The following is a 16,409-nucleotide window of genomic DNA, read 5'->3' as shown; positions in this document are numbered from 1 at the left end:
AATCCCTAAAATTCACTAAATTCCCAAAAATTCTCAAAAACGATTCCCAAATATTAGGCTCTGACCTGAACACATGTTGTCCATCAGTACAGTTCGATATGCTGTTTTTACTAAGCCGAGACCTCGCAGTTTTCAAAATTTCCTTTACGAATGATAATTTCTTATGAAAACCTCTTACTTAGTTGAATAACATATCTTTAGATTAGAGAGCTTACCTGCCATAAGCTTAACAGCTCTTCCTTTCCAAAAAGGATTTGATCGAGATTACCGCTCAATCAGCGGGTAGAACTACCTTTTTATGCCGGTGTTCATGCACCAACATTACCAAAGGTGAGGCCAGAGCCCATCTCAACCCTTACTGCACTTTCCCCGGGAGCAGTACCCCAGCGCATAAAGCGCAATTGAACCGACAGCCACCACGTTTCAGCCAAGGATAGGCTCCTCAACCATCGCTGGGCCCGATACCGAGAGTTTCTCTGGTTCTCGGGGGGCTTCCAGCTCCCGTGGTACCGATACAAACCCTCGGGTAGGGTACGTGGTTTGTATGACCACTTCGGATGGAATCATGAACTCCCAGCTCCGATCGACTTGCATCAAATTCCGCGGGGTTGCAACGCCCCGAGGGAACTTCGTGGAATGGGCCGGGACTGCTCGGTTTAGAAGCAGAACCGACTTTTCCGTCACTAATACTGACACCAGTAGTTCCCATTTTGCGGTTGGAGAGCATTTGGCGTTACCCAGGGTGCACGTGTATCAAAGATACGGACGCGCTCTCCGCTACACCCCCAGCTTACTTAGTTGAGTGAGAAGGTTTAAGAGACATTTTACTACATGTGACAACACTAGCCACAGCTGTTCATATATTTTAGTCATCGTAATCTCTAACAGCTGACTAGCCGTTTCTAAAAAAGGTTGAAATAGTGTCTTCAGCTAGAGATGAAAACAAACATAGGCACGTGACCGCCGTTCACTGTCCGAAAATATTCAATAGAGCGCTACGACAAACCTACATTTTCCGCTTGTATCCTCCGAACTCCATATATCAGAAATTAAAAAAACAACATCATACTTTACGTCAGATTTTTACATAAAAGACTTAGGATGCATGTAAATAAAAACTTTGTGTTTGTCTCTTAGTGCACAGTGATTAATTGCGAAAAAAAAATTGCGTTCAAGAAAAATGGATGGGAACGGGAGGCGTGTGGTCATCATCTCTGAACGAGAAACGAAAGTAAGTATAGCAAAGAATTCATGTATTCCGTGTGTTTTTTGAAAGTGAGCGAACGATCAAGCTTGACTCCTAGGTAGACTAGCTCGAATTCGTTTGGGATTAATCTCCACTTCCGTCAGTAACCGACGTAATTTGCCATGTCTTCGTTCAATGTTTTGGTTTAGCTCATCGAACGTTTTGTGTTGGAATGAATATGTCGTGCACGTACAAAATTAGGTAAGCAGGCACCGAACCTTGAGCCATACCATTAATGAGCTCTTTCATGCCGCTTTTTTGATCATTTAGGCATGGGATGACTTTGACTAGTTTGTACATCAAACCTCTCTTCCAAACGGTGTCATATGCCGTTCAATGATGGCATCATTACATTTACAATTACAGTTCCAATAAACAATCGCGAATCACTGATTTCGGTTGTTTTTAGATTATTTGTTGACGTCATTTACCATTACTGTTACCATTAACACAATCTCATCTTATATTAGAGTACGTCGGACACGTGAACGGAAATGTCGATCCAATGCGAGCAATTCATTTGCGTCAATACCCAACAATCCAGGCTTTTATGGCCCCAGTAACCGTAAGTATATTGATTCGACCAACACTTCAAATGACTATTGTCACTGTAAACATTTTTCATTGCTACTGTGTAATGAAACGAAAATTTTACATTTCAGAGCACGTCCGATACGAAGAACGAGAGTATGATTTTGGTGCTGCGACTGCAAGCAACTCTCGTCAGAACCAGTCAGCGAACAATTACCATCCGCCCATTCATGGAGGTCCCAGCAACCGTAAGTATTGATTCGACCTAGTTGGGTTCTCTACTTCAAATGACTATTGCCATTGTAAACATTTTTGAAATGAAATCGAGAGCGATAATACTATTGTTTTCATATAATTGAATTTGTTACTTTTTTAGAGCACAATCTATAAGAAGGACGAATTAATTATGGCTGTGGCAGTCCGGCGTCTCCCAACGCAATTTCGCCTGGCTGGATCAAATTATAATGAAGCGACGGGTGGAGGAGCATGTCATCAGACTAGTAAGTATTGATGACTTCTAGTCACTTGTGCTATATCCAATATGTGAACAAAGGTTCAGAGTAAGTACTTGGAAACAACAGAACAAGACTTTGCGACACACATAAAGCGATGAACAATGTCGCAAAGAATTTCGTATGCATTATTTCGATTTGCATTGCTGGACTCTACTTCATTCTGATTTATACTAATCGCAGTTTATTGTTGCTGTCCATTTATTTAATTGATTCGTTTCTTGTTTGTTAGCCTATTCCATTCCTAATGGTAGCCATATTCATAAAAGAATCACGAAAAAACTTAAATTTCCTCTTCTCAGCACTTTTCACAAAAGCTTGTGCAAGAGACAGACACCAGTGGTGTGTTAGATGTTTATTCAATTCACAGCGCCCTGTTATAAAACTTGTCAGGCGTTTTATGTTTTGCTTGCTCTGCGATAAGTAGAATTCAGTGTTTATTAGGGTCGGTCGATTTTTGAATATCTTCCATCCGATCTTCTGGACCTAGCTGATCCGACTCAGCGCAGTCTAAAGAAAATTTTAAGACCAAAAAAAATATTTCCAAAAATGTTCTATGCTTTGCCCAAGACGATTTTTTGAAAATCTTCTAGTTTTTCGAGGTATCAACACTCTAAAAGCTTTCTTGTCTATGTCAAAAAGTGAATTGTTGGTAGAACGGTCTTAGTATAAAATACAGGGTCTACTCTAATAAACAAACCCAAAAGACACATCCTTTTTGTGACGAAAATACTTTTTCCGGGTAAAAAAAGTTTCGCAGGTTTCCGATATTTTTATTTGAGAGAGGTTTCTTTTGCAAATTTTTCCACAAAATGAGTTTAAATTTTGTCGCACAATAGCTTATTTTAAAGCTACGTTGATAGGGAACCAAGAAGTAAAACGATTTTGAGAAAAATATTTAATGCGGTCGAGTGATCACCATGAGAGTGACTAAAAATTAGCCATTTTCGGCCTATTAGGAAGAATTATACTCGTGAAAAAGCTCAAATCGACCGACCCTAGTGTTTATCTTACTCAAAATCGTATAAATATTTTTGTGTGCCTTACATGGTCGAGTTCCCTCCAGAACTTATCAAACGTTTTATTGTTTTATTCTGTTTTGCCTTTGTTCAGCTCCGAGAAACTCACTCAGACCGGTGGTTCTGGTTCTACCAATGCTTTACTCTAACCAAGTCTATATTGCACTAAAATGTAAAGTATCCAATGTAAATAAGTGTATGTATGTATATATTTATTTGGCTAGCTGCGCTATGGTTAAATCTTTACATTTCGTTTCACAATCCGCTTTTAAAAATGGCAGATGCTATTTGCACCCGGGTGCAAATAGTCAATATTAACACTATTTGAACCCGGGTGCAAATAGTCAATATTAACACTATTTGCACCCGGGTGCAAATAGTGAATTATAACGCTATTTGCACCCGACTGCAAATAGCTCATACATTGACTATTTGCACCCGGGCGCCGCGCGAAATCATATTTCATAATGTCAGCAGATCATTCGACTGCAAGTAGTATGAACATTGACTACTACTTTGCTTCAACTACTAAAAAACCATGATTTTCAAACAAAACTTGTATTTCATTACTTTAACAAGATAATACTACAATGACTTATGTTGAGTCGTGGCAACAGTCTGACGCCTTAAGATGTTCGCATTTCATGTGAAACCAATCAAGGCATCCAACACACATGATTTGATATCCGCTCAATTTTTTTTCGCATTTACGACACGTGTATGGCTTTTTGTTTGATTTTTCCACCTCGTCCCGAATGTATGCCAATGTAGGTTTGTCAACAAATTGTGTCAAACAACGGAGGTCGACATTTTTATGTCTGAGTCGATTGAACGTTCCTTGATCTTGGATGATATCGCTCGTTGTGACTTTCTTCTGCATAACGCGATGTTTCGGCCAATACGTCAACCATGACGCAATCAAAGCGCCTTGTTCGGGAAATGGTTTATCGAAAAATTTGGCAAGCTTCGATTTCGGTGATTTCTTTTTTATTCCAATCACCGTGTTTCCTGTTCCTTTAGGACGACCTTTGGGAACGTTTTTCTGTGGCAAAGTGATGTGCTGATACGTTTCCGTTGTTCCGTCAGTAGCTGTTGAAGTCTGTTGGTACAGATTCGGTTGAGGAACAGCCGGTGCAGATGATGACTCAGGCAAGTTGTGTCTAACATAACTTCCTGCCAATCAAAGTTTATTGGTTATTTGTGCAAGCAATGAATAAATTACTTCTCATATCGTTTACCTGTCAGGGGAGTCTCATGTATTGTTAGTTGTTCAGATGATGGACCTGATACGTTCTGTGTAACGCTATGCCAAGACAGCGTAGCCGGATTTGCTGTTTGTTCTGTGTTTGTCCGTTGACCCCAACGCATACCAGATTGCACGGATGTCGATTGATTCTGATCCTTGTGACATGAAATGCGGAACTGGTTCAGATGATGGACCTGATACGTTCTGTGTAAAGCTATGCCCAGACAGCGTAGCCGGATCTGTTGTTTGTTCTGTGTTTGTCCGTTGACCCCAACGCATACCAGATTGCACGGATGTCGATTGATTCCCGATCTGATTTCCTTGTGACATGAAATACGGAACTGGTTCAGATGATGGACCTGATACGTTTTGTGTAACGCTATGCCAAAACAGCGTAGCCGGATTTGCTGTTTGTTCTGTGTTTGTCCGTTGACCCCAACGCATACCAGATTGCACGGATGTCGATTGATTCCCGTTCTGATTTCCTTGTGACATGAAATGCGGAACTGGTTCAGATGATGGACCTGATACGTTCTGTGTAAAGCTATGCCCAGACAGCGTAGCCGGATTTGCTGTTTGTTCTGTGTTTGTCCGTTGACCCCAACACATAGCAGATTGCACGGATGTCGATTGATTCCCGATCTGATTTCCTTGTGACATGAAATGCGGAACTGGTACAGATGATGGACCTTATACGTTCTGTGTAAAGCTATGCCCAGACAGCGTAGCCGGATTTGTTGTTTGTTCTGTGTTTGTCCGTTGACCCCAACACATAGCGGATTGCACGGATGTCGGATTCATTCCGTTCTGATTTTCTTGTGACATGAAATGCGGAACTGGTACAGATGATGGGCCTGATACGTTTGGTTCGTTTTGTTGAAGATGGTTTCCTGTCAATGAAATTGCATTATTTCCTTATACGAAACGAATTGTGAGTGACTTATCATTTTGAACAAGGAAATGTTACTCTACTAAGCCGAATTATTTTGTACAAGGAAACGTTACTTCGGCTGTTGTCACAAGGTACAAATAGTGTCTTAATAGAGTTTTATTACTGGATCTGTCTCTTCGAATATATATTAGATGTATCATTTACCTGTTGCGCTTGCTGCTTGTTCCATGTTTGTCTGACGATGTTGTGTATGAGGCTCTTTGTTCATTTCAGCTCGAACACTCTTCATTCTGTCCATGTAAAATTCGAACTGGTTGTTTGACATACCCGACATCAAATTATTTATGTCTTTTGTGACATCTGCTGTTTTTTTGTATTTTTCAATTTCCGACGGAATTTTTACTCTGACAGTATGAGTAACTGGTCGTGGTGCAACGTACTGTAACGTATTTATCGCAGGGTGTGATTTGTAATAATAAGCCTTGGTCCATCTGGCCGCGCACATATCCGGTTGGAATAAGTCCAGCTCCTTTGTTTGCCAGTATTGGAAAAGGTGGCGACACGGAATTTGCATGGATGAAAAGTAAATGCAAGTGCAGTGATTATCAGTAACAGTATGTCCAATGACGTTCGCTTTCTTGGTGATGGCGCTGTCTTGATGTACTTGCAAATTTGATCCACGGAGACAATTCGTACTGATATTCAAGTTTGTTGAAAATGAAGGGTGTCAGGAGATTGTTGTATTTTGACAAGGCTTCATCCTCAAACCGACGCCGAGGAACACGCATCGTCATCCGACCAGCTCTAATGTTCCTTTCAGAAGCTAGAAGTGACGCCGTTGTGTACACATTTTCGAAGAAAGTCAAAAGGTTTGCGTGTCTGCTGCCGATGATTTTGAATTTTTGATTAATGCATTCCGACCGGTTATTAGTTGCGTTTAAGTAATTGGCTCTTAAATTACGGCCAAACAGTGTCCATTCTTTGCGAATGGTGTGCCAGTTCTCATTGAAGTATTCCGTTACCTTTTGCAACTTCAAGTCCACCAATTCTTTGTAGATGGAGTCGTATTGTTCCTTCGATTCTGAGTAGACAATTCGCTGTATTACCTCGAGCGCCGTTTCTCTTTGCTGTTTTGTTATCTCTCGATTGAAGGTAACTAATGCGTGCCACAGACGCATGACTGCGTCGGGGTATTTGTCACCGTAAATACGCCGATCAGTGAAGTCTTTTTCTGTCAAAATCACTCTTGTTTCGGTCCATGCTGGATTTGATGATTGAAAAATATCAACCATTGCCCCGACACAAGCGTAGGATTCGCTCCGTGGCATATCCACGTTGTTCAGTTTGTAAGTTCCATCGAACAGCAGGAGCTCCGGATACTTTGCAAATATTTGTCGCATACGTTCGTATGGAAAATTACCGACCCATAAGCCTATTGTCAACACTCTACAAGTTGTTTATGAAAATCATTACGAAGAGGAACACTAACAAGTTCGACTTCTACCAACCTGTTGAACAAGCTGCTTTCAGATCTGGTTTCAGCACAAACGACCATTTGCAGGTGATGAGAACGCTTATTGAGAAGTGTCGTGAATACAACATCGACATAGTCTTGCTATTCATAGACTTCGAAAAAGCTTTCGATTCAGTGGAAACATGGTCGATATTGGACGCATTAGACGAATGTAGAGTAGACTCAAGGTACTCCAACACAATTCGATATGTGTACAAAAATGCTACTTCATGTATAAAACTTCATAAGAGCACGGAGAAATTCAGAATTGGCCGAGGTGTAAGGCAGGGTGACACCATTTCACCGAAATTATTCACGGCGATTCTGCAGAGTATTTTTAGGAAGTTAAACTGGAGTAAAATGGGAATAAAGATAAATGGAGAGTACCTGAGCAATCTCCGCTTCGCTGATGACATTGTACCGATAGCAGCGAATCTAGGTCAGGCTCAGCTTATGCTACAACAGTTAAGTGAAGAGGCGAGCAAAGTTGGCCTCAAGATGAACTTATCGAAAACAAAAGTCATGACCAACATCGGGGACGATAGAGAAATCAAAATTGGTGACACTGTCATTGAACGAGTCGACAGCTATGTATATCTAGGACATAAACTGAAGTTAGGTCTGGACAACCAAACTGCAGAAATAAGACGTAGGATTGGTCTTGCATGGGCAGCGTTCGGAAAACTCAGACTAATTTTCAAAAGCAAAATGAATAATAGTCTGAAACGCAAAGTTTTCGACACTTGTGTCCTTCCAGTGCTCACTTATGGAGCGGAAACGTTAACTTTAACAAAAGCATCCGAAGATAAATTGAGAGTGACACAAAGAGCCATGGAACGGAGTATGCTCGGAATTACACTCAGAGACAGAATGACGAATCAATGGATTCGACAACAAACCAGGGTCGTTGATGTCATGGAAAGAATAGCATCTCTGAAATGGAGCTGGGCGGGACATATTGCAAGAAGGACAGACGAACGTTGGACCAAAAAGATCATGAACTGGCGACCATATAAAAGACGAGCTATAGGTAGACCACCAGAGAGATGGACAAACGGAATTAAGAATATTGCAGGTACAAACTGGCAGCAAATGGCAATGGATCGTACGAAATGGAAAGAAGTTGGAGAGGCCTACATCCAGCAGTGGATAGAAACAGGCTGAAAAAGAAGAAGAAGAAGATACGTTCGTCCTGGAAGTAAATCCCTAAGGAAAATGGTTTCTGAGTTAGCATTTTATTGTGATTTAGGAAAAGAGAAGAAAACTAGAGTAAGCTGTCAAGCATCGAAAATTGAATACACGAATTGCCTGGAGAATCTGTAGACAATCACAATTCAAGAATTGTATTTGTACAAGATCCGAATAGTTTCTATGGACTTTTCGAACGAATATTGATTCATAGTTTTGTAAACAATGCTTTTGCAATCAATGAAAATCTACCGAAACGAAATTTCTGCTTTTTACAGTTTACATCCGAAATTTATTCCGGATCAGTCCTCATTGATCTATCGATCAATGGCAATAAGCTCGACAATAAAAGCCATTTTCGCTATTTCTCAGAAATTTAACTGTACATGCAAAACGAAAGTTTTTTTTTCTGGATCACTCGTCACAAAATATTGTCTAAATTTTGAATTCAAAGTGACCTACTGCACATTTAACTTAATAACTAAAGTCGAAGCTTGCAAGCTTTACATTTCCTCCTGTGGTTGTCTTTTTTTTTAATTTGACCTGAAACAGGAGGGGTGTGGGTGCGGGCCTGTGATATAAGTTTGAAATTTTAGGAAATCATTGGAAATTAACGAAATTTGTGAATGTAGACGAGAAAGGTCTTCTCTTTTCCGGAAATAAAAACGCGTGAAATAAGTAAACGTTTTCCTAAAAGTATCTGGATATTTCTAATAAAGCTGGGCAGAAGTGGTGGAAGCCGAAAAATCTTCGGTTAAATACTCGGTACTTGCGAATGATAAGAATTGATCTCAGAAAATTGAAAACGAACAATACTTACCAACCAACTCATTGTCTGAGTTTACGACAACACGAACGATCGCATTGAGTTTTTTTCTGCAAGTTTGTCTGTATGTTGTGAAGATATTTTAACGAAATGCTTTTTCCGTGTTTCTTTGTTAGGTCCACCGCCAGAAGGTGTTTGTTCGATTTCATTTTAATCATTTCTTCCACTTGCTTGACGGATTCTTTATCCAGGCGCATACTTTCCGGGTAATGTTGAAATGTAGCTTCGTCGACATTATGATTTTCATGGTTTAAGTTAATTTCTAAGACTTTCAGGGCTCGCATGGTATTGTCTTTGTTTTTTACCAATCCCAATCGAATCTGTTAAAATGAAATTGGTTCATTATTAGCTGCACCAAATCCGATTTTCTTGTAGGTCGACGTTTTTCTTATTCCCTTACTGGTGCTTGGACGCTCTTTCCCAGCTTTGCACGCATACTTCAGCCGTTTATATACAAATTTTTTACTTGTTTCTCCATCACCGTCCAACTTTTCGCAGCCAGCAATTGAGAGTATGGTGTTTGTGGCACGTTCGTATGCCTTTTTGGCAGCTGCAACACAAGGATTCATTGTTACAATACACGTTTATCAAACAACCGAAACCGTTACACGTCATGACATGATTGTGTATTATGGAGAATGATAGGAACTAAAGTCACGTCGTTTCAGTGAGAAAGTAGTAGATCGTATGATTTTGTAATCGTTTATTTTACGTAGCGCAAAATTTTCAAATCATATTTGCGAATTTAATGTTTGAGTAATTTCAGTGCCTCCCACCAATATGTATGGTATTATTTTGTCACACCGTTTGGAGATTTTTACTTTGCCACGCTTTCGGCTCTGGCTACAAACCTCCCTCTCTGCAAAATAAAAATCTCCAAACAAGGACGTAATGTACTATTCTTAAGGTAGCCGATGTTCATGCTGCAAGTGTGTTAAATCGTTGCATTCTTATAAGGAAGCGTTGAAATTTTTAATTCGGTTCAGTTTTCCACCCACTCCTCAACTTAGTTTTAGTTTTGTGTCGCACTTATGGCGACAATTCAAAAGGCGTTGAAAAGTCATTGTTCAAAGGTGGGAGTATTACAAGGAAACATTACTCTCTTGTTTCGTTATATTTTTTGTAAGGTTAGTAAGGCTACACATTTAAGCAGTAGTTTCGGTCGCTTGAAAAACTGTGACTTCTAGAAGTATGTGTGAGCTCTAAAAGAAATGGCAAATTTCAGAAGAAGCAGTGGGAAAATTCGCCGTTTTGACCGTTTCTCAAGTGATCGAAACTTCTGCTTAATCCTCTTCAGTGACGGGTCTTTTGATAGCCACTTCAACATTGCCTTCGTGTATAAGTTTGTAAATAAAATATCAATTCCATTCTTGTCTCACTTTGTATAATTAATTGATACTGTCCTTCTCGTGTCAATATGTTCAAACGAACATCACTCTAATTGGCATTTTATTTCGTAAAAGGAAGTATCTGTTTTGTATAGAAAAGAGTATTCTAGTAATTGTGGAGGTGTGGGGTAGTCTGGCACAGCGTAGAAGTTGATGGTGTGCCAGATTCACCTCTAAGCGGCGAATGTGGAACAGTCATGACTTTTCGTTACATGTAGTAAAAGGACGTATACTATAATCGCGTGTACCAGATGCCCCGATGTCATTGTGAATGCTAGCTCTCATTTTTTCGCTAGACGTATTCAATTTACTTTTTGTTTTTTCGCTTTGGTACCATGCAACATTCAGAAAATTTTTTTATCGAATCTGCGAAACATTAAACAAAACAACGTTGTCGCACTTTTCTAAACTATTCATTAGTATATCGTCTATAAAAATATAATTCGCACAGCTTGGGAACGATGACTTTTAAATGATTTTTGATAGCTTTAATTACCCGGGTGCAAATAGTGTTTATATTGACTATTTGCACCCGGGTGCAAATAGTGTTCATATGCACTATTTGCACTCAGGTACAAATAGTCACTTCGTTTAAAAATAATTATTCACACTTCATTTCATTTTACAATTTTCAAATAATCTCCTTTCAGTTACACTAAGCATTATCGATCAATTACAAATCGCATTTTTATATCTTCACTCAACAGTCTTTTAAACACTTTTACATTACTTTCACTTTTAATTTCATTACTCAGCTAGTTAAACATTTTCATTCCGTTGTACAATGGGGTGTTCCTTAGCTCGTTCCTCAGCCTGAAGTCATCAGCATTACGGACGTTGTATGCATTTGAGTCACCGACGTATGTCATTCTGCTCGACAGGTACTTTGGTAACATTCCATTCTTGATCTGGTGGATTACAATCAATGTTCGGTACATCGTCCTTTGTTTCACGTTCATCCATTGTAGCGTATCAAGCATCAGATTCACACTTGTATCGCTTTTACATCTCAAGATTATCCTCATTGATCTGTTCTGTAGTTTCTGCAGCTTTTCAAATTCGCCTTTATTGAGCATTGACAAGATTGACGAGCAATACTCAAAGTGTGGAGCGATTATTGCTTTATAAACTTTAATCCTGTTTTCAACTGATAACTTGTTACTGATACGTCCAAAGAAACCGATTTTTTTAGCTATTTTTCTGGATACATACTCATGGTGGCTTTTCATTTTCAAATTAAAGTCGATCATTAGTCCTTCATCGTATACGTTCGTTCAATCGTTTCGCTATTCATCTCTATATTCACATTACACTCAAAATTCGCATTCTTTGTTATCACCATATATTTTGTCTTTTCCACATTTAGTTTAAGTTTGTTTACACTGAGCCACTTATTAATTCTCTCAAGGTCTTCGTTCACTTTTCTTTCAATGTCCTTAATATTGTCACCACTGTAATATAGCAAAGTATCGGCGAAAAGCAGAATCATCATATGTATGAGGCATGATTTCATATCATTGATATACAATAAGAATAGAATGGCTGCCAATTTTGATCCTTGGGGTAATCCAATGTCCACTTCCACCTCTGTCGATGTAACTCCACCAAATTTCGTTGATTGTGTGCGATGAGATAAGTAACTTTTTAGCCACTCCAGTTCACGTCCTCTTACTCCAAGTTTCTCTAGTTTTCGTAGCAATCTTTTCCGGTCTATGGTTTCAAACGCTCGTCTCAGATCTAGAAAGACTGCTATAATTATCTTTCCCTTTTCTATTTCCTCTTTCCAGTTCATCAGGACCAGGTTGAGTGCAGATTCACATGAATGTTTTCCTCGAAATCCGGACTGCTCATCAATTATTATATCGTTCTCGTTAATGTGAAATTCCAGTGATTCTTTAACTGCGTCCTCAAGAACTTTCTCGTATGTCGGTAGCGTGTTGACTGGCCTGAACTCTTCGCATTTTCGCGTCCCTGGCACTTTAGGTATGGGAGACACTGTCGATCTTTTCCAGTTCTTAGGACATACGGATATTTCCATTGAAGAATTTACGATATCAGCAAAAATTCCTCCTACCACTGGCAGCGCATCTATCAAAATTCGCTTTGAAAGAAATTCAGAGTCACCGTTCGCTTTCATGTTTTTCAGAAAATGCTCAATTTTGTCTACGTTCACAATGTCGAATTTACACTCACTTTGTACTTCTCTTATTGGTTCAAAATCGTCTACTTCGTTCGGTATACTTTCATTTATTTCTCTTATACTGTCAATAAAAAATCTGTTGAACGAATCAGCTATTTCTACTTCATCACTCTTTATATCATCATTAAATTCAATACTGTCAATAGTCTCTTCGACACCGTTTATAATAGACTTCAGAATCTTCCAGACTTTACTTTGGTCACTTCCAGCATTAAACAATTTCTCACGGTAATAGTTATTCTTCGCTCTTTTAACATTAAAAGTGTGTAACTTGCTCACCCGGTTATATTCTATCCAATCCACCGGATCGTTCGAGTAGTAAGCCTCTCCTGTTTCTTTTCTTTGATTGCGAAGACCTGTAGAATACCACACTTTATCGTCTTGTTTCACAGTTATAACTTTTACAAAGTCTTGTAGACACATTTTTAGACTGTCTGTGAAAAAATCAGCTTTTTCATCGATTGGCATGCCGATCGATTTTGCCCACTCAACTTTCGTTAATCTTTCAATGAAACCTTCTCTTGAATATACACAATTTATTAACTTTACTCACTCTTTTTGTCACTTCATTAATCACTTCAAAAGTAATGGTAGAATGATCGCTAATTTTCTCATCTAATAAGACATTTACATTCACATTGTTCATATTTGTAATCACATAGTCAATCAATGTTCTTGATCTGTTTGTTACTCTCGTAGGCTCTGTCACGATTTGTTTCATACCCAAATTTTGGATTATCCTTTTCACTCGTTCACTATGGCTTGTCTTTTTCAATAAATCGATATTAAAATCTCCACAGATCAAATTCTTGATGCTGTGGTTCACTTTCGCTTCACACCAGTTTTCAAAATAATCCAAAAATTCATCGTATTTCACTAGTAACTCGCTCGGTGAGTGATACACGACCGCGAAATTTCCGTTTAGCACTTTGCTTTTTATGTTAACTATCAAGGTCCACACATTTTTACGGTAGACTTCACTATGTACAACCGAAAACTTTGTTCCGTTCTTTATGTAAAAGGCTACACCTCCAGTCTTCGTTGAGTGAGAATCACATCTTATTAGTTTATATCCTTTAATATTTATTTCACTGTTCTGTATTGCACTTGTAAGGTGTGTTTCACTCATCAACACTAGCCACGGTTTTTTTTCGATACCATTCTTTCTATTCATAATTGTTTGGCAGACCGGCCACATTCATATACACACACATTTATCGCAGTCTTCGTATTTTTCTTTATTTAATTGCTATAAGGAACGATCGACTTTAGCATTTTCACTTTTCAACTTTTGTATGTATATCGGACAATTTTTGCTATACGCTGCATGTGCAGCATCGTATTGCGTCTTGTACTTTTTATTTATAGAAACACAGTTTATACAGTTCACTGATTCTGAATTACAGTCTTTGCTAACATGTTCGTTACCACATCTTAAACATGCAATTTTATTCTTACAATCTGCAGATACATGATTAAACCCACAGCATTTAAAACACCTTTTTATGGTCACAAGTTCTTCAGCACGACATTGATTCCATCCAATGTTCAATTTATTGCCGAGTTTTATTGATTCAAAACACTTTTTGTCTACTTCGATTATTGCTCCAAAATTGTTCAGTCTCTTGTTTTCATAAATTTTTAGCACTTTGATTTCGCTGTTCGTGAGTCTATCGTTTTGACTTTTAATTGCACTAGTTAATTCATATTCATTAAAACTTTCCGTAATATCGAAAATTTTCATTTTACGTTTTCTCAGTGCTGGAATAAGTACGTCATAACGATCACCTATTTGACGTGCTGCTACTTGGTGCAGATTCCTTAAATTTTCGTTATCATCACATTCTATTACTATACCACCATTTCGAAGGTTTTTGACATTGTTTACTCTGTACACTTTCGGGTCGATGTGTTTTGACAAATCAAATTTCGTGTTATTGCAATGTTGATTGTCCTTAGGCCGAACTACCACTACCGATTTTTCACTCATGTCTGTGTTCTTTACTTTTTCGACACTCTTCACTACGACATTTTCGTCGCTTTCATTGGTGATCTTGTCTTTAACGAGTTTATCAATCACCGTGTTTATGCTTATTAGACTTTCTCCTTGTCGATTTAGCCGTTCATCCATAATACACAGATATCTCAGTATCATTTTAACAGTTTTATTCATAGACGTATCAGGGTGGTTCTCGCATTCATCGCAAATGTATTTTAAATTCCTACATTCTCTATAAAACTTGAGAGATGTAGCACTGAAACCAATACATTTTTGATGGTACACTGCATTACACAAACCATCACATGTGACTTTGTCTTCACTCTTCGTTATTGCCTTTGAGCACATTTGACAATTATCTGCCATATTTCACACAGAGTTAGCTTTAATTCACATACAATCAAACACAATTCGTGTGTAGCTAATCCGATACTCCACCAATACTCTCCTGCTACAATCACAATTGACTATTCTTGTATGCAATTTCAGTCCACTGTTTAATTTCTCTTTTTTTTAATTTTAATTTCTACGGGAAAAAACCTTCTTTTCACTGTCTAATTATACTTCAAACAGTCAATGCTTCACTCAAACACTTTTTCGTTAAATTCCGAATTTTTATTCACAAATTCATTCCCGGTTTTATTCCATAAAAACAAAATTTTTTTGCACGAGCTAACTTGTTGTCTGCGTTGTCGTACCAGAGATACAATAGTACCACTCTTTTAGTTCCACTTTTTTCGTAAAAGGAAAAAGTGGAACTATCTTCACGCCGCATATATGCAGCGTTACAATAGTTTCACTTTTTTAGTTCCACTTTCCTTATACAAGTGGAACTATTGTAACGTTGCATATATGCAGCGTTACAATAGTTCCACTTTTTCCCTTTTACGGAAAAAAATGGAACTAAAAGAGTGGTACTATTGTAACGCTGGTCGTTGTCGTAGACGAAACTATTATATATTATATATTATATTATATATAAGTTCTATTATATAGCTTCAGGTGAAACCTCTGACGAGAATTCTAAAAGCGAAGCACTCATTGATGACACTTCAAAGATTGAGTATGCCAAATTAAAGAAACGCATCGTAGATGCTTATAAGGGAAAAACACCAACACTTTTTTCAGAGGTAAATGTCGATTTTTTAATAATACTTTTTATGTGCATATCTATAATAAGCATGTGTTACAGAACTCAGCTCTTTTTTATAAAGATGACTGGCTACAGGTTTTTTACATTTGTTCGAACGGCTTGAAATTGTACCAAAGTAAGATGTTTTGCCCGATTTGTTTCAAAAGTTTGACCCCACAAAACCGACATGATGCTAGAACCGTACCTCAATGGGATGTGAACGGAGTAAAACTTCACCTGGAGAAACTTCATTCCGAAAACGTAATTGTTGGTGAAGGTGAGACCATAAATGCTATTTTCATTATATTTTCCATTGCACTTACATTACGGAACAAGACAAAATATTAAAATTAACAATCTCTCGACCAACAACACTGAAATGTGCTTAGCATGACGGAATATCTTGATTAAACCATTAAACGTATTAGTGACCATTCACAAATTACGCACTCGGTGGACAGTTAATCTTTGAACCCCCCCCCCGTTTCGCACGCATTTTTCATATAAAAAGGTCTAATTTCTGACCCCCCCCTTAGGTGAGTGCGTAATTTGTGAATGGCCCCTTAGGAGTAGAGCTCGGAGCAAGTCCAACTCAGATCACACAAATTAACCCAATCGGTAAGAAGAGTAGTGTTAGGAATCGTCCAAACTGTGACATGCGATGTGTGGGTATTGGAAAAGTGCGGATAGAGGCGGTCAAAAATTCTGGAAAAATAG

General features: G+C 38.4%; 1 protein-coding gene across 1 annotated transcript; it reads left to right on the top strand.

Moving 5' to 3' along the window:
• Positions 1-1,145: 1,145 nt before the first annotated feature.
• Positions 1,146-16,040, top strand: LOC119075086. The gene is made up of 6 exons (XM_037181477.1): positions 1,146-1,231; positions 1,717-1,811; positions 1,909-2,025; positions 2,154-2,277; positions 15,557-15,690; positions 15,753-16,040. The coding sequence occupies exons 2-6, from the start codon at positions 1,752-1,754 to the stop codon at positions 16,038-16,040; spliced, it is 723 nt and encodes a 240-aa protein (XP_037037372.1). The 5' UTR covers positions 1,146-1,231; positions 1,717-1,751.
• The last annotated feature ends 369 nt before the right edge of the window (positions 16,041-16,409 follow it).

This window comes from Bradysia coprophila, unplaced genomic scaffold (assembly GCF_014529535.1).
Source record: "Bradysia coprophila strain Holo2 unplaced genomic scaffold, BU_Bcop_v1 contig_176, whole genome shotgun sequence".
Taxonomy (NCBI): Eukaryota; Metazoa; Arthropoda; class Insecta; order Diptera; family Sciaridae; genus Bradysia; species Bradysia coprophila.
The sequence above is the reverse complement of the archived record's forward strand: the minus strand, read 5'-3'. Positions and strand labels throughout refer to the sequence as shown.